At 37.7% G+C, this 25,267-nt stretch overlaps 2 protein-coding genes and 1 long non-coding RNA gene across 7 annotated transcripts; 1 reads left to right on the forward strand and 2 right to left on the reverse strand.

Annotated features, from left to right (window-relative positions):
• Positions 1-3,088: 3,088 nt before the first annotated feature.
• On the reverse strand, positions 3,089-6,550 carry hspb15 (heat shock protein, alpha-crystallin-related, b15). Of its 2 annotated transcripts, XR_010800328.1 has the most exons (4): positions 5,896-6,550; positions 4,347-4,410; positions 3,755-4,212; positions 3,089-3,222 (listed from the first exon to the last, which is right to left on the reverse strand). XR_010800328.1 is itself a non-coding variant. In XM_066660312.1 (3 exons), the coding sequence occupies exons 1-3, from the start codon at positions 6,254-6,256 to the stop codon at positions 4,077-4,079; spliced, it is 561 nt and encodes a 186-aa protein (XP_066516409.1). In that variant the 5' UTR covers positions 6,257-6,550; the 3' UTR covers positions 3,418-4,076. The 2 variants fall into 2 exon arrangements, 1 of the variants encoding a protein (XP_066516409.1); XM_066660312.1 differs by lacking the exon at positions 3,089-3,222 and having other exon boundaries at positions 3,418-4,212.
• LOC136686499 (uncharacterized) lies at positions 3,291-5,838 on the forward strand. Its single transcript, XR_010800329.1, has 3 exons — positions 3,291-3,424; positions 4,420-4,574; positions 4,972-5,838. It is a non-coding gene; the product is annotated as an uncharacterized lncRNA (long non-coding RNA).
• A 450-nt stretch (positions 6,551-7,000) lies between the features above and the next one.
• Positions 7,001-20,682, reverse strand: dab2 (DAB adaptor protein 2). Of its 4 annotated transcripts, none has more exons than XM_066660546.1 (15): positions 20,438-20,636; positions 15,205-15,499; positions 14,878-15,017; positions 14,613-14,711; positions 14,385-14,516; positions 13,743-13,826; positions 13,370-13,396; positions 13,245-13,295; positions 13,098-13,160; positions 12,369-12,881; positions 10,610-10,748; positions 9,664-10,287; positions 9,388-9,572; positions 9,088-9,189; positions 7,001-7,390 (listed from the first exon to the last, which is right to left on the reverse strand). In XM_066660546.1, exons 2-14 carry the CDS (start codon positions 15,377-15,379, stop codon positions 9,115-9,117), a joined length of 2,307 nt encoding a protein of 768 aa, XP_066516643.1. In that variant the 5' UTR covers positions 15,380-15,499; positions 20,438-20,636; the 3' UTR covers positions 7,001-7,390; positions 9,088-9,114. The 4 variants fall into 4 exon arrangements, with proteins under 4 accessions (XP_066516643.1, XP_066516642.1, XP_066516641.1 ...); XM_066660545.1 differs by having other exon boundaries at positions 7,002-7,394; positions 20,582-20,682; XM_066660544.1 differs by having other exon boundaries at positions 7,002-7,394; positions 20,438-20,635.
• Between the last annotated feature and the right edge of the window lie 4,585 nt (positions 20,683-25,267).

Consider the following 25,267-nt stretch of genomic DNA (forward strand, 5'->3'; position numbering starts at 1 on the left):
TGATAAAGTGTTGCCGTGATATCATTAAGCTGTTGCTACCACTGTCTTAATTTAACATCTGTGTTCTCTTTTGTTCAAAATACTACAAGGACCAAACAGCTTTTTCAGAACGATTGAATTCAGTGTCCGTTTCTTTAAATGTCAGCAGAGTTGACAAAGTGAAGAACACGGACGGTACACTTCCTTTTCCTCTCGTGTTTTCACTCACATAAACATAGATCTGATACGTTGATTGGAGATACTCAGATAATGGGGCAATACAATTTGAATGTCCCCCATTGATGTTGTTGCACTGACACCTTGTGGTGAAATTAATTAATGCTTTGTGCTACAGAAAACATTTTATTTTGGAGATTTATACTGGAAGTGCAGAAGTGCATCCATATCCATCTTTTGTTTTCACTCTTGATAAAGCAAAATCTGTAGTTTTTTACAGTATCCTAATCCTGTTTTAGAGTAATTTGGTAGTTCTAGGCTAAGTCTGACCATGTAATACACTTGGATTTCTAGAATGTAGACCTGAAAAAGTCATATTGTGTTGTTGTAGACCTTACATTGTAATTTAATGCAGTCACTGTTTTGCATTTTTGTGGGCATATGTTGATATTCCCTGAATGAATATATTTTTGGTTGTATGCTGCAGTTCCCCTGGCGTAATCTCTCCAGCTCAGCTGAGGGAAATGCATTGAGAAGAGTGCTGGGCCATGGCTGTGCCAGCACATCCATCACCAGGGGTTGGTTATGATGCGGCTAATGTAGCACAAAACATAGTTATAGAAAAAAGGTTGGAAGCATCCTCCCCACTTCAGCAGCCAGGATTGGTGATATCATTTCTTCATCAAATTCCACAATCTGTGCACTTGCACATACAATTCCAAACCTGTTTAAAGAAGTACTACCAGCTATAATCAAACTTCTTCTAAAAACAGTAAACTCTTCTCTTGGTCTAGGTAACACACCTAGAATGAGCAGATATTAGATATTTAGCTAAGAAACAAAATCTTGACCCCAGTGAACTGTCAAATTATAGACTTATTTCTAACCTGTCATTAATATCTAAGACCCTAGAAAAAGCTGTAGCCCAACAGCTCCATTCATATTTACATAGAAATCACATCTATGAAAAAATTAAATCTGGATTCAGGTCATATTATGAGACAAAGACAGCACTTGTTAAATAACAAATTATCGTTTTCTTGCTTCTGTTACTATTTGACCTAACTGCAGCTTTTGATACCATAGACCACACTATCCTCTTAGAAACATTAGAAATCATGGTTGTTATCAAAGGAAAAGCTCTGGTTCAAATCTTCATTCATTCATTGTCTGTAACCACTCATCCAGTTCAGGGTTGCGGTGGGTCCAGAGCCTACCTGGAAACATTGGGTGCAAGGCGGGAATACACCCTGGAGGGGGCGCCAGCCCTTCACAGGGCAACACACACACTTGGTTCAAATCTTATCAAACTTTAAAATTTTAACAGTTTATAAAGGTAAAAGATGTACCATCCCGTTATACAAAAGTGAAATACGGAGTTCCACAAGGTTCTCTTTTAGGACCATTGTTATTCATAATATATAGGCTGCCACTGGGCACTGATATGACATGAGTTTCCACTGTTATGGTAATGATATGCAGCTTTACATATCAGCCAAACAGAACGATAAAAGATAAATAAGTCCAATGACTGTTTAAAAGATGTGAAAAACTGGATGTAAAATAATTTCCTTCTACTGCACCCTGTCAAAACAGATGTTCTGAATTAAGAAATGCCCTATCCTTTCATGACACAGAAACATTAGTTCAGGCGTTTATTATTTCTGTGTAGTAGAAGTAAGACATGACTTTGTAAAGTTAACAGACTTTTTTGATTAAAGAATGTGCAATTCCAGACAATACACTGCTAAGACAGCAAGACCTGGGCTTAGAGAAAGACATTGTTTTGCGGAGCTGCAGAGTCTGTGAAAACACAAGCCAAAGAACTGATCTGTGGAGGCACCTGTACTGTTGAAATGTTAAATAAAAGGACAATAAGAGGCAAACAGAAATAATTTACATGTCAAAAAAGTCAGAGAGATGGTGAAAACTAAATGGGTGATTCCTGGGATTCGGTGCCATTTGGACCTTAAAACTACCAACATGTGTTTTTGGACCATGGGAGGAAACCCACACAGACACAGAGAGAACACGCCAAACTCCTCACAGTCACCCGGAGCAGGACTTGAACCCACAACCTCCAGGTCCTTGGGGCTGTGAGCCTGCGACACTACCGGCTGCGCCACCATGCAGCCCAGAAATGCACATTTAACATCAATGTTTATATAATTATTCTTACTATAGCAAAACACACATGCACTTTATAGAAACACTATGATGTTATGGCACAATGAGGTCTTAGGTGGTAACAGGGTGGACATTTTGACATAAAGTTAGCCATTATCCAGTGCGTGAGCAATACCCGGCTACCACAAAAGTGAAAGTAGACAAAGAATTGTATGCTTTTTAATAGGATTATTTTGAAAGTATTAAATATTACTGCTTTTTCTCATATTTCTCCTAACAGGGTGGACATGTTGTGGTTGACCATGTCAGACTGAGGGGATAAAATGAGGACGAACAAAAAATTATATTTTTTTTCTCTTCAAAAAATATGTTGTAAATTCCAGAAAATTATGTCAGTATGCAAAACAGCACTTCATTTAAAGAGACAATAAAAGGGTGGACAGTAATTTGAGGGACATGCAAAAAACTCTTATAATTGTTGATAAAATAAAACTAATTGAGGAAAACAATATATAGTTTAGAGAGGACTTAAGAAAACTTTAACAATAATAAAAGACTGAAAGATACCTTATATTTCCATCACAAAAACAGAATGCACAACACCAGTGACATGGGAAAATCCATCAGATAAATAAAAAGATAAATAAAAAACGTGTAAAATGTATAAAATAATTTTTTTGGGGGTAGACTGCATTATGTTTAACATTTAATAAGTGTTAATTATTTCAATAGGATTTACAGAAATTATATTGTTTACATTTTTACATAATAAATACAGAGATCAGTACTGGCGACGCAAAAGGCACCGAATTGTAGGAATGACCCAAACATGAGACAGCAGCACCATCATGTGGCCGATATGGGACACTGCGTCCTCCACAATGTCCTGCACGTCGAAAACTGCAATAATTTCTACAACAGCGGTCACTATGCGCGATGCTGCAGGAATAAGTACAAAACACAAAAGAAAGAAAAAGCACTCAGTGAAAGTGAAGAGTTTTATGATGATGCAATATCACAGGGAACACAAACAACAAAAAGAATGGACTCTTCTAAAGACTGTAAATAACAAGTAAATTATGCAGATTTTAACTTAAAATGGCTGCATATGGAGGTGGAGAAAAGAAAATGTGTTGCCAAGGTAACCTACATAAACAAAGACTACACACTGTCTGAACTGATTTAAAAGAGGCCTTATTTTCTGTTTTATATTTTAAAAAATCCTGTTTTATTTACTCCTAAAAGATAGCAAATTATCAACAAATAAAAAAAAATCGGAAAGACTAAATTAGAAGACTACATTTTTTCGCGGTTCTCGCAGAAGAATTTGTGCGGGTATACGCAGACATTATCACTGAATTGTTATTTGAAATTGTTTGAGAATAGGGGCTAGCTATGTTTTATTTTTACAAACAACAAAAGCAAGCTAATTTGCTATACTTTACCTCTCTACGACAGTGTTACAACCTACCAGTGCCCTCTGCTGTTGTTTTTTTTTTAGAATGACCAATAGGTTTTGCAGGGGTGGTCCCTCCTCCACATTCAGGGATACTACTGCTTTCAAAAAAAAAAAAAAATTATGGAATGCAGCTTTTCCTTTTTGCAGGAAATATTTTTTCTTAAAATAATAAAGTTAATAAAGAATATATGCAGAAAGTTATTAATAATTTTGGCATATACATAATGTTAATAATTTCTGCTTGAATTTAGAATTACCCAGTTATTCCATTGTGTCAAAACTTATTTAAAGCAAAAAGTAAACAGTATAAAAATGAAAAACCAATCTTGGGATTTTATTGCGTCTGAATGGGAATAACAGTCTCAAGTGGGAAAGGGATGGAAGAGGCACCAAGAGGTGCCTCCAATAAAAGAGCCCCTTCTGGAGAAAGAGTAGCGCTCATCTGGTTCAGATCCACTTCCGCTGGCAACCTGGAGAATTAAAGACAAATGTGTCAAGCTATGACAATGATGGACAAAATATTTAGAGATTCTGACACTTGGAGCAAGCCTGTGTAAAGCAATCATAAATACTAAAAGATTATGTATAAGTGTGTTGTTCTTACTTGTACTTCCTTGTAAAGCTTCTGGAAATGGTCCCATGTTCACCTTGTATTTCCTTGTGTTTTCCTTTTCCAGAAAAACATAAGATGACTTTAAAATAATGACTGGATTGTACTTCAGCTTAATAACAACTTTATGGAGTTTAAAGCACAGGAGCACCATGCAACAGTCACGTTTTTAACGTTTCCGTTTTATCATCACTGAGATGGATTGGCACCCAGAGATTTCAGGTGGGTTCTTGATTAGGATGAAGAGGTTATAGAAGATGAATAAATTCATTTCATTGCTTCATTAACATGTGAAAAAGTTGCCTGATGTCAGTTGTTCCATTCTAAAGAAAGTTACAGATTAATGATTGTTCATAACTGTAGTGATCAAAGGGTTAATACGTATTTTTAAAAAAAGGTAACTCACAAAGTTTAGATATAATGTCAGATGAATGCTCTTCTGACTCATAACTCATAGCTGCTTCCCTTGCTATAGATGTTGAGGGTCGTGTGCTGAGCCATGCGCATATGGCAGGCTGTTTTGACATTACGTTGTCTAACCCAATTTACATTCCAGATATCTGTAAATCATTTATGAGTAAACATTTATTCATGGTCTGTGAACGCTTGTCCATTTCAGGGTCATGGTGGGTCCACACTCTGTCCTTCGCAGGGCACAACACAGTCACACATTCACACTTATGTACAATTTTGAATGGCCAATCAACCTACCAATGTGTGTTTCTGGACTGTGGGAAGAAACTGGAGCACCTTGAAGAAACCCACGCAGACACTGAGGCCTGAGGCGGTGCTTGAACCCACAGCCCCAGGACCCGCTGTGTGACAGCGTCACTACCTGTTTTACTAAATTCTAAATTAAAACATCTAATTATATATTGAGTGGGTGAACTGCCAGCCTCTAATTAGATTCTTACTAATCAGAATGGCAGTTCAAGATGTCTATGGTTACATTATTCATTCATGTAACCACTTATCCGGTTCAGGGTCACAGTGGGTCTGGAGCCTACCGGGAATCACTGGGCGCAAGGCAGATCTGAATATGTGATTGGCTGATCTTTGTGGTCTTGATCTACATTTCCGTCCAAACAAGAAACGAAGCTAAGAGACCTTGAGATAATATGGGAGACATTTCTGAGGCCCTGAAAGTTAACAGGATGATTTTCTAAGGATGAGATATTAACTGGTATATTGTAGAAAAGATAACGGTTTCACATGTGTTGAAACATGAAGATTGAAAAGTTAGCTAACAGTGTTTACTCTTATTGTTCACAAGGGTCAAGCTAAAGACGTTCATTGTATACTGGGTTCCTAAAAATATCGTTTTGTTCTTAACCTGTTTGTTATTGACTGAAAATATTGAATCACATTTGTTCCAATCCTTAAAAAGGAGTAAATTATTGAGGATCATCCAATCACAACATCCTGCACATGCTGATGTATCTTATAAATGATATTAAATGTTGAACACTTATCCTACTTAGTCCACTCCCACATCATAAGCCCTCAACATTCTTCAGAGGTATAGAGTAAATATAACCCTTACCTGTTATCTCCAAGTAGCAGTCATTAGTTTTGACGGCGATCTCCTCAGCAGTAAAATGACTGACATTCAGTGATATCTTCCAGGTTTTATCATCACACTCAGCTTGTGAGATCTGCATTTGCTCTCCATTTGAAATGGGGATCTCTGGGCAAACAGATGTTACCAGAGGGAAATACAAGAAACCAGGCCAAGGAGATGTTGCAAGGGTTTTCTTGGCTGTATCCAGCTGGGTAACTTCACCTGGTTCAAGGAAAAAGGATGGTCCAGGGCACTGGTCTAAAAGGCTTGACTTAAGGCAGTCTCTGCTCCAGTCCCAGATGCCATCACGTTTGAAGAGAGGACGATGCATGTTTGAAGTCATCTTCTCAAATGAATCCTTTGTTTTAGTCTGACTTAATATTAAACTACAGAAGGAGATTGTTAGGAGACGTTAGCTGTGCTGCTCAGAAAGTCTAGATTATTCAAGTTCTTCTAAGACATGCCCATTCTTTTTATACTGTGGTCATCGTTGTTTTTTTCCCGTCACAAACTTCCCGTTATCCAAGCCATGAACATAAACAAAAGGATGAGGTAGAGATTTCACCCTAATGTTACAATCCGATACACGCACAGAGCAGTGCCTTCTACTGCGTATTAATAGTTCCGACAGCTTAATGGCAAATTCTTGGCAGATGAGAATAGATGCGCCAGAGTTGTTCTCTGGATGGCCTTTGTAATCTGGTCACATCTCATTGCTTTTCACCTCACCACAGTAACTGCAAGCTTGCTGGTAAGGCTGGAACGGTATGTGCATCCTCAAGTCAGCCAAAGAAAATGCTGTTACCTCGTAAACAACCTCAAGAGCCAAACAAAGGCTGCACAGTAAGCAGGGAAGGCACTTACGTAATTCTCATACACTGACACTTATTTGTTAAACCCAATTCTATGTTGTTTACACAGTGTATGGTCAAAGTGTCTATGTAATGCCTATCCAAAGCATGTATAAAAATATTTCTTTAATTGCTATGCTGCCACAAAACGGGACTGACCCTTAATAATCCTTTAAGGAATGACACATTTTGCTGTGTTTTCAAGAAAAGATTTTTTATTTTTAAGTAAAATTGTTTAAAATCCTGAGTTTTGAGTGGGGGATAAAAACAAAGGTATAATAGGAAAAGGAGACAAGCATCAATTCAAGCTTTCTTTAATGTCAGACAGTTACAATAAAGTGTCTCACATCACATACAAGCACATAATACAGGAGAAACTCATCTTATTTGTCCCCTCACACACCCTGCCAAATCTCACACTCAATTTGCATTTGATTCAAGTGATTGTGACAGGCACTTTGCAAAACACATAAGAGCTAGGCAGAACTGAGATCAGTTACAAAAAGGATATAAGAGAAAGTGAAACATATGCAGACATAGTGGGGGCAGTGAAGTGCAGACTACAGAAGCTCGTCCATTGTCCATTGTTTCCAGTTCATGGCACTGCAGGATTTTTTTTCCAGTCCCTGTCTGGGTAAACAGGAACAAGGTATCAGTAAAATCAGTTCAAAAGTAATGCAAAGAAAGTATTAATAAAATTATAAATATATTAACCCTATACATTCAGGGTAAAAATCTAATGTTTACTAGAAACCCTACATATACCCCTAATTTGTTTTGAAATTAAGGGTATAATTATTACAAATTGTAAGGTTTGGACCTTACTGTTTAAAGATTCTGGGTGGCACATGCTTGTAAAATCAAAATATTTACCTTTACCTAATAATCAGAATGGAGAATACCATGTATACTCCTTGAACCAAACCCTGACCAAACTGGCTCAGTATGAATACATTTACACCTCTTTAAAATATATCAATATTACTGCCAGGTGATAAGTCATAAAAACACTTCCTATTCTGAAGAATCATTTCAACTGTCTGTTTATTTTTCCAAATTATACGACCAAATGTATTTAATCTACTTCCTGAATCCTGTTTATGACTGGAAGTGAACTACTTTTCCTGGTGAAGGAGTGGATAAAAGCAGGAAACACACGGCATCATGGTGGCTAGCACGTTAGCCTCTTGGGTTCAAGTCCCATCTGGTTGAAGATTCCATGTTCTCCTCATATCTGTGTGGGTTTTCCTCCAGGGACTACTCCAGTCCAAAAACATGAAATGGCTACTACTAAAACTGCCTTGGTGTGTGTATGAATGAATGCCTGTATGATTGTATGCCTAGATATGGATTGGCACTCTTTCCTGGGTGAACCCCCTAGTGCCAGATTGTTCCTAGTTGAGAGTATGCTGTGCAAGTTTGGCTGCCACTTCTCACAAGTGTGTGTGGATTGAGTGTTGAATGAAATGTGGTTCTGTGAAGAGTTGATTGTAAAGTGTCCTTGGTTATCTAGAAAAAGGTGCTATATAAAAATGACTACAAATAAAATAAATAATCAACAAACAGGAAACTAGAAATGTAATACAGATCAGGTTTTGTTCATAATTGATGAACCAAGTCTCTCTTTTGTCTAAACCAAGAGAAATATTAAAACCCTATAGTGTCATCTAAAGATTAATATTTAAAAGAAAAAAAAAAAAAAAAAAAAAAAAAAAAAAAAAAAAAACACAACACACACCACAGCACAGCTGACCTACCAATGATCATGTTTGCACCATCAGAGCAATAAGGTATACAGAATATAAAGAGAAATAATTTTCTATATATTATTAAACTATTAAATAAACTAGGACTGGCATGTTTAATAAATAATCCAACTAATGTATTCCTCAATTGGAACAGAATAGTCTGAAGTTATTTTGAATATGATTTCTGTGTAATTAAACAATTTGGTAACTGTGGTAAACAACCTGTTAGAAGAAAAGCCATTTAAATGCATGCATCTGTGAATGTCCTATGGGGGCCCAGATAAGGTTCATCTAGATTGCATAAAGCAAATAATTTTTTTTAATTTTTAAACCCACTTGCACTGAAATCATGGGTACCCTACTTGTCATAGTAAATAATACACCAAGTTGTGCTATACACAGGCATGTAGTTTTAGATCTGTTACTTGCAGTGTGCATTGAAAGGAAGATTTTAAATCACATTTTATTGTAGTGTGATAATATAAACAGCTCAGAGTATGTCTACAATAGGAAATAATTCAATTGGCTGGGCAAATAATGTTTGTGAGGATGGGTGGGTCAAAGCAGGTGAGCACCTTAACAGTAGTGACTCAAGACGATCTTTAAACAAAGGGGTTCCCACCAAAGGGGTCTCCAAAAGGATCTGATTTTGCAGTGGTCTGTGCGGCTGGAGCAACCTGCAAGAGGATGTAATGTACCACAATACTCAAGTTACCACAGCATACTTAACATAACTACTTTCATTAACAAAGTACCTCAGTTAAACCAAATAATGCAGTTGTTTATTGAGCTACAGGCCAACTAATTTCTGACTTGGGACAGCCAGGAATAATGGACACAATGCAGCAACCTTACATTTGACAGTCCCTTCTCACCATAATTGTAGGTTGTACTCCAAAAGGGTCACTTCCAAAGGTTTCATCAAAAAGTTTGGCATTTGGTGCAGCAGCTGACTGTGATGGGACTGGGGCTGGATTGGGAGTAAAAGCAGCATCCAGGCTTGGAGCTTGAGCTGGGAGAGCACCTGCAGAGACCTTGTGAAACATGGGATTACCAAGGTCTGGAAAGAAGAGAGTAAATATAATGGAGTTTGCAGTTCACAATTAGAGCATTTCATAACATTTAAGATCACTTCAGTTATTTGCAAATACCAGTATTTTTTGATGAGAGTTGGCTGATGTCAAAGTCATCATGGTCTGCAGCTTCCTGGGGTACACCAACTTTGCTTGAGAAGTATTGATCAAATGAACCATTGGTGCTTGACCCAGAGGCACTTCCAGGTTTAGCCATCTGAAAATCTTTAAACATGTCTTTCCCAGTCTTCTGCTCCTTCTCACCAAGAGGGTCCAAGGCTGTAAAGGCACTTTTAACATGAGGCGGCTCTTCTTTCACTGGGGGCTTTGGTGGAGGTCTTGGAGCGAACAATGAAGGCTGTTGGCCTGCCGTCATTCCTCCTGGAGGGGGGGACATCATGGGTGGAAACTGAGCTGGTTGAAACGGGTTAGTCATGGGACCAGGTGGAGGCCAGTTGCCCAAAGGTGTGGCGGTTGCAGCTAGTTGACCCCAGGGTTGGAGCGCAGGTGTGTGGCTGAATGGAGAAGCTGTCTGTTGTCCCCATTGAGGTACTGAAGGTGCTCCGTATGCAGAGGGCTGTGGAAAGGAGTTGGGCGGTATTCTAGGGACATGGCCTTGGGAGGTCATTGAGGGTGCTGGCTGACCCCATGAATTTGTCCCAGGGATATGAGGAACTGATGGTGATTCCAAGGTCATTGATCCTAAAATGCAGAAATAGAACATTGTTTCTAAGACCACACAACACAAAATTACTAGAGTACTACTGTACGTTGACTATGAATATTTTAGTACATTTACCATTAATCTGGATGTTCCTAATATTAACCAGAGTTCAGTAGAGTTTTAAAATAAAACAACTTTTAATCTTATATTTTCAAAAAACAGAACTATTTAGGTATTTAAATAACTAAACCGCATTACTAGCATTTCCAAGAACCGGTTGTTTCAGAAAAGAAACGTAGATGTAAGAATAGAAACGTGTCAAAAATGTTCTTACTAAACTGATAGGAAACGATCACTGACCAAGAGCAGTTATTGAGGAGGTGTTAGCAGGACTGAACAGATCTTCTGGAATGGAGGATTTGGACTGAGTTGTGGATGCACCATTACTCTGGGAGGATGGAACAAATGGGTTGGTTCCAAACAGGTCATTTCCAGAAGTCTGCAGAAGCATTTGGATATAAATGGGCATGCATATTATTATATATTTAAAAAACACACACACATACAAACACGATCTTGCATTGTGCAGATGGTACTCACCGTACAGTCTTTCTGAAGCATGCAAATTTGGTTGACACACAGTAGATGTTAAATGCATAAGTTTTTCTATGTAAAGAACTTACCTCGTGTTAAAATTTGTTTCTAAAATATATTTTTTTGAATGGACGTTGTCATAGTGCAGATACCTTAATCACTTATGCTAGACTATTAAAAAACTCCCACCACATCATCCCTAGCAGTGAAGCACCACCCATCACCAAGAACATCTAGCAAACACTGAACTACACAATACAACTTCAGCATATTAATTTGCTTTCAATTAATTATTTTGATCACATCAGACATGGTGTGGCCCTGTGGGTGGGGCCCTTTTCCTCAGATAGACCACCATTATTTTGGGACGGCTTGTGTGCAATGTCTCCAAATAAATCAGAGGGTGTAATGTATTTTTGCATTATTATTAATATTTCCATTTTTAAGATAGGGACTGAAACTGCTCAACATCAGCTATAGTTACATGAAGAATAAATATAAAAAAAGACAGGACACTCCATTCAACCATAACTTTACTCTTGCTAAGAACTTGATTGGTAGATGTTATCAGGTAGTTACTTTCATCTGAATTTTACTGAATTGGGCATGCCAAGTTATATTTTAAAAATAAACTTGATTAAAAGAGGCATTACAAATTAAGCTTAAATGCATACTTATGCTACACCTTCAAAAGTCAAATCAAACCTGGAAGATAGTTACCTGTCGGGGGAGGAAAAAAAAAAAAAAAAAAAAAAACACATTCTAAAAAACTCTTGGGGGCTAACAATTCTGGTGTTAGCAGTTACAGGTCAATGCTTCATAGCGGTGTGGAAGTACTTTAATTTGTATTTCAGCATAGCTTTACCTATTTGTATAATGTTACCGGAGTGCTCAAGTTTGATTAGCAGGATGTTTCCCCAAATGCGCTGACATTAACATCTACCACTTGCCAGTATTTTTTACTACCATTTTTCTCCTTTCATTAATAATGTGGGGAGTTGTCTTGTGGATTATACTAGTTGCATGATCTATGCTACTCCTACTACAAACTACTATGAAAGATACAGCCAAATGAGCTCAGGAGTAGAGCACCCCAACACCCGCCCCATAGGAAAGACACAAGTAAACAAAATCCAAATTAAATAATATTAACAGATACAAAATGTAAGTTGTTATAAAGCCTCCAGAAATATTTACATAAAATGACACCCTTTGATTTAATATTTTGTAAATTGTGTCTCCTGTGAAAAGTGCTTGTGTCTATTAGCTATATAATTATAACTTCACTGTGTGGTGTCTTACACATTTGTAGAAATTGCACAAAAGCCACATCGTGCATATCCTTGTTACTCCTCTAGATGGAATAGGCTATGCCCCAATGTTTACTGTAATGCACTTACCCTAGCCATTTAAAAAGTGTTCTCTCAACAGAATCAAACCATGATGTCAAAATATGTATAAAAGTTGCATTGTGTAATTCCAGCCTGGACCCATTATGGAGTTTTACCAACTTGTAAACATTCACCTTTTCTCTCTTACGTATGTGATCACTTTTAGAGTTTGGAGGTGAGAGGATAATGGTTCCATTATTACACACGGGAGAAGTTTGAAACACTGAAAGCTCTGATTGGCTGAGGCTGTTAGAAAGAACAGAGGGGGGCTGCATTGACAGATTCATGAAGGGATTGTTGCCAGGAACCTTAAAGGGGTCATTCATGTTCTTCTGCAAGCTAGGCCCTATTGGCCCATTAAAGAGGCAGTCAGGAAGGTCTGTTCCTTTACTGGATGTTATATCAGACTGGACACCAATAGACAAGAGGGCAGAAAGGGATGCGTCAACTTGGCCAATATCTAGAGCAAATTGTCCATTATCAAGTTGGTCTTGACTGGAATTGGGAACCAGATCTAAAGAGGACAAAGGGGTGTCATTGGGTGTGTTGCAAGGAACAGTGGGATAACAAATGAAAGGGTTTCCTTTAAGGTGGTTCTGATTGGCATCAATCACATCAGCAAGCTCCAGCAACATAACACTGTTGAGCTAAAATTGAAAGAGGACAAAAAGGTAGAAGTATTGGAAAAATGGGAGATCAGTAGGAAAAACGGCAACAGATAAACCATCACTGCTTTTTCCACCATTCTGAGGTAAGAATTAATTAAAAATGGCATAAGCTTAGACACTTCTAGATTGATTAATAAACAAACAAAACACATTAAAATGTACATTTATATAATATGTTCTGGCTATAATTGTTACCGCGGGAGAGGTGATGTCAGGGGGTGTAGACATGTCTCCAAAAATGTCCATCTGATCCACAGTCTAAACACACACACACTGAATGTCAAACTGATAATATTAATAGTTTAGAGCAACTATAAAAAGGACCTTCAAGTTAAAACTTACTTTTAAAGTGCTTACTTCACCATCCAAACTCAATAAGGCATCACCACCATTCTTTAAAACAGAGAAAGTGTTTCAAACATGAAAATAAAAATAAATATTTGAAATACTCAAATGTACATACATACCTCCACCGCTTCATTACTGACATCATTCTGTAAGAAAAGTAATTAGGCATTAACATTAACAATGGAGAAGTGCAACTCCTGCAATTTCACTCAGAGGACAAATTTAGATTTAATCAATGTGGTTAATACTGCGTTAATCTGAATGAAATATGAAAGCATATGAAGAAAATAGTTGAGTAAACGGAAAAATCACAGACAAGAATTTTATTTTTGCCGTAATTGGAGGTAAAAGGAAGCAAAAGAAAAGAATATTCAAAGATGTTAAGCACTGGGGAATAATTTATATCCTTGTCTAAATATTGATTCATCCACAGGGCTGTAAAATATAATCTACAAGTTATATTAATATTCAGCATAAAGAAATGATTCCTACCTTCTCTGCACCCTCTGCTTCCTTATTCCTCGTGTTAAAGATCACCTGGAACAGGTCTTTAAGATCCATAACCAACGGCTCTGCCTAGAAATTTGATGAGAATAAAGAACTTTAAATGTAGATTATATTTTTATTTCTGGGAGAAATTCAATGACCCTTTAAATAACTACTTTGCAATTATTTGTGCACATGGAAAAAATTTGTTTTGACAAAGAAACAAAAAGAGTTTAACATTACTCAATGTAATTCCATAAATATCAATGTGTGTACTTGGACAATTCCAAACTTTGAGGGTGCCCAGTAAAATAACAAAACTCAACTCTATATAGTACACTGGGTGTGTCACGAAATGCTGGCTTTTCATCAAAAAGGAGTAAGAAATGTACATTAGCAAATGCACAAATAGCTGAATTTCATATGATTATGTGTTAAACCAATGTGCACCATTTCTGTGCAGGATCCATTATTAAAACCATGTAGTGCAATATATAAGGAGGAGGGAGTCTTACAAGACTCCCGTTATGAATATTAAAAATGATCCCGATAAGAAGCTGAGTGACAGTGCTATTCACAAGAGAGTAAATTGTTTGAAGCAATTTTCCTCAGATTGCTCAGCAATCTCAGCATCTCGTCTGTCTGTACCTGTTGAGCTGTCTTGATGGCAAAAAACTGGTGCTGGCCCTCTGCTCCACACACATATCCAAAAGCACGATTATCTGTGATATCTCGAGCGATAAAGGAGATCTTGTTAACTGCATGTTCATGTTCAATCACCTGCAGGAAAGAAAGTTACGTCAATCAATATACAGAGGGATGTACGTCAGGAGACTAGATATAGCTGTGAAATATTAAGAAAGCTGTGCTTCTTACACCAGTCTTCTCATCAATAATTTTAATCCCAGTTAGAGAGATATTAAGCCAGATTTTCTGCTTGTGTTTGCCTTGGGAACGAGCAGCTCCTGCCATACCCTACAACACAGTTTGTACTATGGTGTTAGAAGAAATAAGACCACGTAAGTGCAACTTCAGCCAATTATTCAAACACATAGCTACAGTGGGCTAGAGAATATTAAATATCAAATATTAAAAGCAAACAGGTCTGGATTTTCTTAAATCATTAGTATTTGATTTGTACTTTTAGCTTCATCATGGAGTCCTGGCTCATTTTGTCTCCTCTGGCTTCAGGCACATCATCAACACCAATCAGCTTGGCTTTATATCGGACACCATCTCCCTGAAACCTGGCCAGCAGGTACTCATCTGTCTTCTCTGGACCTGAGGTTTAAATAAACACACACTAAGGGTCATTCAAAATTTACATTTACTTTAGAAATGCTAGTATCTCAAACATTACACTTGCACCTCTAGTGTTAAAGCTTGCCTTATATTCTTGTAAAATTGTGGGTAAAACTGCCACAAAACTGACAGATATTTAAAAAAATAAATACATTTAAAAAAGGACCTTTCTTCTTGTCCCTGGAAAAGAACGGGGTCTTATTGGTAGCTGCGGGTTGAGCTGTGGTTGCTCCAGGAGCTACTGTTGTGACCCCAGGGGCAGCAGCAGGCTCTGCAGGCTCAGCAGCAGCTCCCTCAGGGGCTGCAGAAACCACAGCAGTGGGCTCTACGTCTGTGGACATAGTCAGGGTTGCACAAGAAGGAAAGCAAAAGACGAAGGAGACTAAAGGTGTACAGGGCTCCTCAGAACAAGGCGACAAATGCAGTCAGTATTCAGCAAGCACACATTCTCAGGACTTTGCCTACAGGAGAAATGAGGGGAGAAGAGAAATATTTTATTATTATTATTAATAATAAAAAATGCTAGCTGAAAAATAGAAAAATCTCTAAAATGCTTTTCTTCTATGCCATTGTTTAAAAAAAAAAAAAAAAAAAAAAAAAAGTGTAAATATATATAAAAAAGTACAACAGTGGTTTTAAAGTCCAGTCATTCATGTTCCATAAAGATTACATGCTTTTGAATATTTGTAAGACTTCATTAAAAATTGTGTAAAACAAAAAGATAAGAACTGGAGATAAAATGGGATGCATGATCAACAAGTTTAAAATATGTTGCAGTTGCAATCATGTTCCTTCACTAAAAAGCACTGAATACATTCCAGGGGACACCAAAAGGTACTACCACTGACATTTTGAGCGTACACTGTCAGCAAGAAGAGGTTTCCTGCATTCTTGTCAAAAAGGAAGGAAGAAAGTAGGTAAACAATTCCTGAAAAAAGCTGATGTTGTCAGTTTCATGCAGCACTGATGATGTTTTTCTACCCTCATGTCTCCACCTTGTGGGCAACAACTGCATGTTCAGGCAAGTACAAACATGCACATTATAAGTTTTCCCTTGACTGCATATTTATTCTAATCCCCTCCACACAGATCATTCAGAAATGTAAGAAGATGGAGGTCATGTAACTACGTTTAATCCCGACTCATTTCAAATCCCTAGTTTCTATATTTCACAAATAATCTGGGCCTGTTTAACAGATACGCACCAGGCTTTGTGTGAGGGCCTCCCTCTCAGTATTGGGATACTGATTCTCAAGATCTGGTTTAAAGACAACGTCTATGATTGTTCTCGGGTTTGTTTATGTTCAGAAGCTCCACATCCTTCAAAAGGTGGAATGAACTATTTAAGTCTAATCTGCGCATTTTTAATTCATGGCTTGAACTACCACAAACCCATTTGTTACTCATGTTGAGGTTTATAGCTCATTAGACCAATTATGAGCGTGCAAAAAGACCAGAGGACTAGCAAATTGAGGAAACATCCTCAGAAATATTTTTATTTTTAAATAAGTGTTTGATTAAACTGAGAACATCTTTTAAACCTAGTCTTGGAGCAAACAGAATTAAAAATATTGTTTTACAGTTACTGCTCCAACCAAATTTTTTTCAGTCAAATGATTAGATTTAATACATATTTTTCCTAATTGGCAATGGAGTTTAAAATTATGTTACAGTCTAAACATTTTACTGTGTTCATTACCCTGTCCCATGAATGGTTTATTCTTCAAGGTGATCGGGTGAGGAACTACAAAATGGGAAAGGAATTTAAAGCCACATGTACTGCCCAGTCCTGCCTCTGAATAATTATAGTCCATTCAGGATCAAGTTGTGTTCCATTCAGTACCACCTCTTTTGGGGCAAATTCTCTATGGTCTGAAAATTGCCTAGATTGCTCTGATAGATTCATATATAGGCATTTGTTTGTTTTCAAAGTGTAGAGGCTGCAGGGCAATCTCCATGGGTCCTGGGAGGGCCATCCCTATAATGTGCTTTAACAACATGTAACGAGTCATGTTCAAACTGACCCCATACTCGCTGCAATCCATTCCACAGGGTCCCTGTGGGAGTGCCCATGGGAAGCCATTCATGCATTGTCTGAAACCACATATCCAGTTCAGGGTCGCAGTGGGTCTGGAGCCTACCCGGAATTACTGGGCACAAGGCAGGAACACAATCTGGAGGGGGTGCCAGTCCTTCACAGGGCGACACACACCTACGAACAGTTGAGTCGCCACTCCACCTACCAACGTTTGTTTTTCGGACCATGGGAGGAAACCAGAACACCCAGAGGAAACCCACGCGGACACAAGGAGAACACATGAACTCCTCACAGACAGTCACCCAGAACAGGACTGGAACCCACAACCTCCATGTCCCTGGAGCTGTGTGACTGCAACACTACATGCTGTGCCACCATGCTACCTCACTTTGGGAACTTTAGTTTGTTAAATCCCTTCATTCTGAAACATTATGAGGTAAAAGAACACAAATGCTCCAACTTAAACTATTTAATGAAACTCAGAGTTTAACTAGGCGTATTTAGACGCAGAAAAGCCACTAAATGCTGCTGGTCACTAAAACCCAGGGCCAGGTCAGAGAACAAAAACTGAGAATCACTGAGTTGAACTGAAGATTTGTTGTGGAAAGACATTTTCAAAAATAGGCTGTTGTCAGTGACAAACAAAAAAACAAACCCTCTGTGTGCACACTGGAATTCATTTAGGGATGGACTCAGTTATAATAGGCTACAACAAGAATCCCCCTCAGTAGCACATATGCCACAAAACATGATTATGATGGAATGATTAATCAGACCAGGAAACATGAGTCAGAAACATTTCACTAATATACAAAGACCACACACAGCTCAAGTCTAAAATATAAAGAAAAAAACTACAAAATTCTGGAAAGGAAGACATACCTCCAAACGATGTGCCTGGCTGTTCACTGCATTCAAGAAATGCTAAGAACACATGAACCAAGTTTGCCAAAGATCAAAGGTTGGGCAATAAAAAGCAGTTAATTTCATTCCAACAGGTTTTTCTGTTCACTTCTCAGGTGCCACCATATGATTCTCAAGCTCAGTGAACAAAATGAGTATATGTTAGTGATAAATTTCACACACACACTACAGTCATTTTTTGTAACTAAATATGTTCCCTTTGATATACATTTAAAAATAATTTAATGGAATTATTCCACTCATTTGATGAGTCATGAGTGATGCAGTTAAATCACTACACTCGGTTCAGGCCAGTGATTCGTGATTTGACATGCATTTTAATTGCCCACTACAATCCAGCAAACATCCATAGTAAAATATTAAGTCAAATATGACACTTCCTTAGAAAATATAGCAAAATAATGACAATTAAACCCAGTCCATGTCTTTATATCTACCTAGGTTCCTCTACCAAATCTTGTGACTTGTTCATTTATTATGGTTTTAACATTAACTCAATCATCCACCTGATCACATGAGAGACAGCAATGTTCAGTGGCAAGTTTTTTTTTAAAGCTCATCCTGCAAAAGATTTGTAGAATTATATAATATAAATATAATAAAAGCCAAGGGATGGCTTCCAAGATAGGAATTAAGCCTAGTCCTGGACTACACAGCATTTTGAATAGTAATTTTCCATTGAAAGGAGGATATAGTCAAGGACTAAGCCTATTCCCTGTTTATATCACTCCAGTCTGACAGCTACTGTATCACTGCTTTAAAAAAAAAAAAAAAAAAAAAAATTTATAAAATAAAATCAATCAATTAATTTAAAATGGCTGACAATTGTGCTTAGCAAATATACATCATACTTTTGCCCATTATGGATTTACACAATGACCAGCGGTGAGAATAGATGAATGACCATAATGTATCAAAAGTTAAGAACAGTTAATCATCACAGGAATGGCAAAACATCATTAAAAACAATAAAACTTCTAGAAGAGCACATACACACAAGGGGCATGGACTTAGTACTTAGTAATATACGATTATATATATATATATATATATATATATATATATATATATATATATATATATATATATATATATATATAATGTGAATCTTAAAATGTGAGCACTCTGCAGAGGAGGAATGAAAAAGAAAAGTAAGCCACATCAGTCCTATTAATCTACTAAAGAATATGGAAGCAAACAGGAGCAGTTAATCATTCCAGTTTTGGAAATGCATTCAGCATTTTCATATTTCAGGTATGTATTAAAATTAAAATGTATAGTCTATACGTTTAAACCCGTTTATCTCAGTTGGTATAATTGTACATGAAGCCAAACTCTCCCAGTAGGAATACTGTTAACAAAATTAAATCAGTGTTATTGACCTAGCCAATGTTTTTGTAAAAATATTTTCCAGATGTCAAAATTGGTGATTTAAAAAAAGGATCTGGTACATGACTTTGCTTACAAATCTACCTCCATGGCCCACCTTAAGAAAGTTCTGGATAAACATGCAATTACTCTTTCAGGATGACATCAGGCTGTTCAGTAACTAAGCTGCAGATGAATTCCATTAAAATGCAGGTGTCAGCAAGAATTGACTGCACTCAAAAAAACACACTGCTACATCAACTAAGTGTCTAATTTGGTAAAGAAGGTTACATGTTAACTAATTTAACCATTTTAAAGTTGTTGATACATCTTTTTTTCCACTACCTTAGGGGCAAAGCTACTTGAAAGCAAATGGGAAATACTATAATGAGTAGTCATACAATTCCAGTATTATCATTAACAATCTTACAAAGAACACTTAACTGAACTCTTTATTATAGTATTACAGGGGTCTTCATTAAAAAAATCCTTTTAAGAGGATTCCACTTGACATGGAGAGAAAGCGTTGGCCTTTTTTGAAACTATTTCAATTAGATCTATTATATTTCAACGCTAAAATGAGAAATAAAAACTGTTTAAGACTTGTAGCACGTCGCAAGTTTAAAAGGGTTGTTTAAAAAGTCGATTAGCTTCGTATTACCAAGCTATTGGAGATGAACTGCTGAATTAAGATGGCTTTCCACATTTTAAATAATGTTTTAAAATGTCCTTCCAATAGCATCAGAGGACAGAGCTATAGTGACCACCAAACAAAGTCTTAAACGCAGACCCATCAATTTAAAATCGTTTAAAATAAACAAATAAATCAAAAAAATAAGCGTGTATTCACAGAAAAAAGTCAATATTCATATTTTTAAAAACGGAGTAAATAACAGGCAAATTTTAAATACAAATACTGCAACATTTATTGCGCATGCGCTCCACCGCAATCACCTGCAGTCAATTTAGCTGTAAAAACATTTAATAATCTAACGCTACGATCATATAAGCAATTGAAGAGTAGGAAAACTTAAAACTGACAACACGAGGAGTGTTCACAGTTACCTACATATATCTAGACGGCACTGAATTCCATATCCAAGAGAATGACCACAGCAAACGACAGACGGAGATGCTGCACGGACCCTGTCTTTGAGGAGTTAATGAGGGTCAAACCAAAGCTCGGGACCTAACGCAGGTCAAGACGTCTTACCTCACTGCCCCACAGTGAACCACTCGAACACACAGCAGTTTTCAACCCTTGGGCGCCTCCCACTGAACTTTCACAGTCAATAAAGGGTGGGAACAGGAAATTGGGGGGAAAGGCAATAAATATAGGGTTATTTCAGAAAATGATTGTGATTAAAGAATTATTGCATGAACACAAATTAAAAATGGTTCTTTCATTTTCTCTAAATAACACTTTTAGATGTATAGAAGCTCAAAGTCAGAATTGAACCACAAAGGAGTGTTGTGATTCGCATCAATTAAAGTTTTTTTTTCTTGTTTTAATGATTGACCTGCTTTTTCGGTTTCACTGAATTTAATTTAATTTAATTTAATTTAATTTAATTTAATTTAATTAATGTATTTATTTTATTTAAGAAATGCACCCCACTGGTATTAGTTATCTCCACCCCTAGTTTGAAAAAAAAATATTTAAACATTTGATGGATGATATGTAGATCAAACAATACAAAAGAGCTCTAAAATACTCTCTTGTTGAAGGCTCATGTGCTTCTCATATTTTGAGCTTTTTTTCCAGTAACTTTGGACTTGCTGAATGTGATGTGTCGGCAAACTGGGAATATGGCACGGTATCCGAGCCTATAGCACAGTTGAACCAGAGGGGCGCTGTGGTGAAACTGGCCAAAATAATGTTATTTTGGTAATTTGGAAAAAATTTTCAAATTTAAGGCAGCGCTGGTATATTTAATTATTACAGTGTAATGCATTTCAGCTGTTAATTACAAATTATGGTATTATAACTCTTAAGGTCTTCAATAGACCTTTAATGTTTTGTCACATTGTTCTGTATTTTCATGTTTTTTATTGACTTATTTTATTGATATATATATTTAAATAACAAAAGACACAAAAGGTAAAATAGGTTTTTTGAAGTAGAATATAAGTCACACTAATAAACTGTGAAAAATGTCCAGATCTCACCCAAACAATCTGCCCTTCCTCTTACAACATCAGATGTGGTATTGATGCAACTTCTTTTTGGAGAAGGACAGTGAGTCACAACATCTCAGCTCCAGAGAACACTTTCCACACTCACGCTAGTAATGTGTGTAAAGAAAACAATAAATTTAAAAGCACAGTATGATTTGACAATTAACATATGGCAAATATTTTGGGAACAGTGACATTTTTATAGTAAAATAAACAAGTTTTTTCTTTCTTTATTTCTAGCACTTTATTACATTTGTATATACAATCCTTGCTTTTCTTGAGTCTGTGTAAATCAACTGATTCTGATTCCCGGACATTAGCGTGTGGATGGTCCAAGTCACACTGTGTGGGAAGCTCAAGAGAACCCAAGGCTCACATAAATGAAGATCAACTGTGGATGTAAAATATTACTTTTATGTATACGTAAGTGAACACAAACAAATCAAACTGAAAATACAGTCTATCAGGTCTAGGCTCACATGCTGATTGAAGCTTCAGTAATGTTCAGAAGTTCCGGTCTTTTATATTGGAATGGTAAAGCTGAAATTTGTATTTTTTATTCCCTGTTTGATTTACCACAGAAATTCATACCAGAGAAATTCATTTGTAACTTGATTTTTTTTAGCACTTTCTGTGCTATACGATTTGTCTTTATTTTCATACAGTGAGCACTCTCCTGAATATGCCACCAGTTCCACCGTAAGTAACATAAAACTGCAAAAATATATCATATTACCCACCTGTGGAGCAGGAATATAACAATGTTGTCATCTCAGTTTGTACTTTTCAGCATTCTCTCTGTTGTCTAAAACTCCTGATGCCTTTTCTGTGCCGTGAGCAGGGAGATAGCTTAACATATCTGAGACACGTTTCTTTTTTTTTTTTTCTTTTTTTTACTGAAAATGGGGCATTGTAAAAATATTCGACTGGTTTAATCTGAGTTCAGGGTACAGATAATGTTGACATGTTTTTTTTTTGTTTCAGATTACTTGGAACTGACTCTAAATTCAGGAGACCGCTAATTGCATGAAAGTAAACAAAATAATTGAAAATAAAGTTACAAATGAGGGGCAGCACGGTGGTGCAGCAGGTAGCGTACACAGCTACAGGGACCTGGAGGTTGTGGGTTCGATTCCCGCTCCGGGTGACTGTCTGTGAGGAGTCGGTGTGTTCTCCCCATGTCCGCGTGGGTTTCCTCCTGGTGCTACGGTTTCCTCCCACAGTCCAAAAACACACGTTGGTAGGTTGATTGGCGACTTAAAAAGTGACCATAGGTGTGAGTGAATGTGTGTGTGTGTGTTGCCCTGTGAAGGACTGGTGTCCCTGCCAGGGTGTATTCCTGCCTTGCGCCCAATGATTCTAGGTAGGCTCTGGACCCACCATGACCTTGAATTGGATAAGTGGTTACAGACAATGGATGGATGGATGGATGGAAGTTACAAATGAGTTCTTTTGGTAATTCAAATAGTGAATCAAACTTACAGACAAACAAACTTCAGCCACGTATAAACAGTCAGAGCTTCTGAACGTAACCAGACCAGAGACCTTAAAACATTAAAAACCAACAATCATAGACATACATTTTTATCCACTTCCACTGTTTGAAGAATGTTCTTCAGTGATAAACATTCCTGCTGTTTTAAAACCCTGTCCCAATTCCAGTCAGACGTTGCAGCAAATTCATACAACAGTATAAACAGATGGATACAGAAAAATGTTTTTTTTTTCTCTAGAGAAATCCAAGCCTCACAGACTCCAAGCCTGCGAAGGAGCAACTAAGATCTTTTGTGAAAGAATCCTACATTTTTTCCATAACACTGAATGATTCCATATTTTCCTCTACTTGCCCTGGAAAAAAAATATTCAGTTAATCCAAATAATTTAATTTTGATTTGTTTGAGGTATGTTTCACAAAGTCAGACTGTTTAGCTATTAAACAGGCATTGGTTTCTGTCATATATCTGCTACACAGTAACAAACTGTGTGAACACCTTAGTTTGGAGATTCTACAACTTTGTACCACAGGTAATTTAGAGAAACCTTGCAAAAGTAAGAAAGAGTGCAAAAAGAAGCTGAAAAACAGGAAATTTCTCTTTAAAAGAGTCAGTCCAGGGCAACTCATGTCCCTTCACACTTCCTGAGAGGGCCGAGGGGAAGTTGCTCAAAGCAGGGAGGAATAGGAGAAAAAAAGGCTGAAAAGTGTTGTCCTCAGCAGAAGTCATTGGTATAAATGACAGGATCTGTGTCCACAGCCCTCAGCTTGAGCAGGCCTGACCCCATTTACAAGCAGAGTCAGAGTCACATTGCTGCAAATGCCCTGTGTTTCTGAATGCTGACCTGGCAGAAATGAAGTACAGGGTCCCAGCCAGCAGTGTACTATTGGGGGCACGGGACATCTGGCACACTGTTACATTTGAGTGACGTCATCAAGGCCAAGAATGGGCTAATACCTACAGTAAAAGATGTGGCTAAGTGCTCGACAGCCAAAGTCAGACCACATTCAGCATGACGTATGTAACCCACATTTAGAAACAAGAGATTTGGGCTGATTCATGCAGTGCTGGACGACAACCTGGAACTGTGCCTAATATAATTCCTAGTCGTTTTCACTGTCATAGCATGTGATGCGAAGGGACGCTGCCGATCTCTGCTGCCACTGTTCTCCCGGCAGTGTTGTGGTATCAGCTGTAGGCCAATGTCTTCCAGGTGCCATTGACTCCCTTGCGTAGCACCACTGGAGTTATTCTGATCAGTGTGCTCCAGTCCTGTCAGCTTCTTTTTCCTACATCTCTTTCCAGTCACGTGTTCACCATTTCGTTACAGGAAATCTTTCATTTCTGTGGCCGTATCCCTCGCCTAACACCACTGTGACATCCCCTGTGGTGGTAAACTGGGACACAGCCACACTGCTGTTCACTGCTCTTTACTAAAAAAGGACATAGGGAACAAGTGTCCAAATCCATATTTGCGCTTGGTGTATGACAATGGCTCCGGTTTCCTCCCACAGTCCAAAAAAAACACACATTGGCAGGTGGATTGGCGACTCAAAAGTGTCCGTAGGTGTAAGTGTGTGAGTGAATGTGTGTGTGTGTCTGTGTTGCCCTGTGAAGGACTGGCGCCCCCTCTAGGGTGTATTCCTGCCTTGCGCCCAATGATTCTAGGTAGGCTCTGGACCCACCGCGACCCTGAACTGGATAGGCGGTTACAGATAATGAATGAATGAATGAATGTATGACAATGACAAACTGTAGTGCATGCTAAGATTCTACCCCACAACTTCCCAGCCCAGTCCAATGTCACTCAAGCTTCTATGTACTTGTTGGCCCCAAAACACACACAACAAAAGTCCTCAAACAGTTAAGCTCTCTCTGGCAGCAATCTTGCTCCGGTCTGCCCTCGTTGCTGCGTGAGACCCTCACACCCAGTGCATCTCCTATTCACGGGAGACTATTTCCCAGTCAGACCGCTGCGTCCATAGCCACAGCATGCCCTCTGACATCCCAGAGATATGGCTATGACTCACAAATTCTAATGCCCTTTCTACTTAGGGGAGATTATGGATTTGTGACCCATCCCTTCTTATTTAATAAAAGAGCAGTCATTTTTACATGTAACCTGATTCTATCATATTCTTTGCATAAAGTTGCAGAAGTTTAGACAGGAGGATGGAATGGAGCAAAAGTGGTGTGAAAGTGATGTGAAAGTAAAAAAAAAAAGACAT

The sequence above is a fragment of the Hoplias malabaricus genome, chromosome 2, assembly GCF_029633855.1.
Source record: "Hoplias malabaricus isolate fHopMal1 chromosome 2, fHopMal1.hap1, whole genome shotgun sequence".
NCBI classification, from domain to species: domain Eukaryota; kingdom Metazoa; phylum Chordata; class Actinopteri; order Characiformes; family Erythrinidae; genus Hoplias; species Hoplias malabaricus.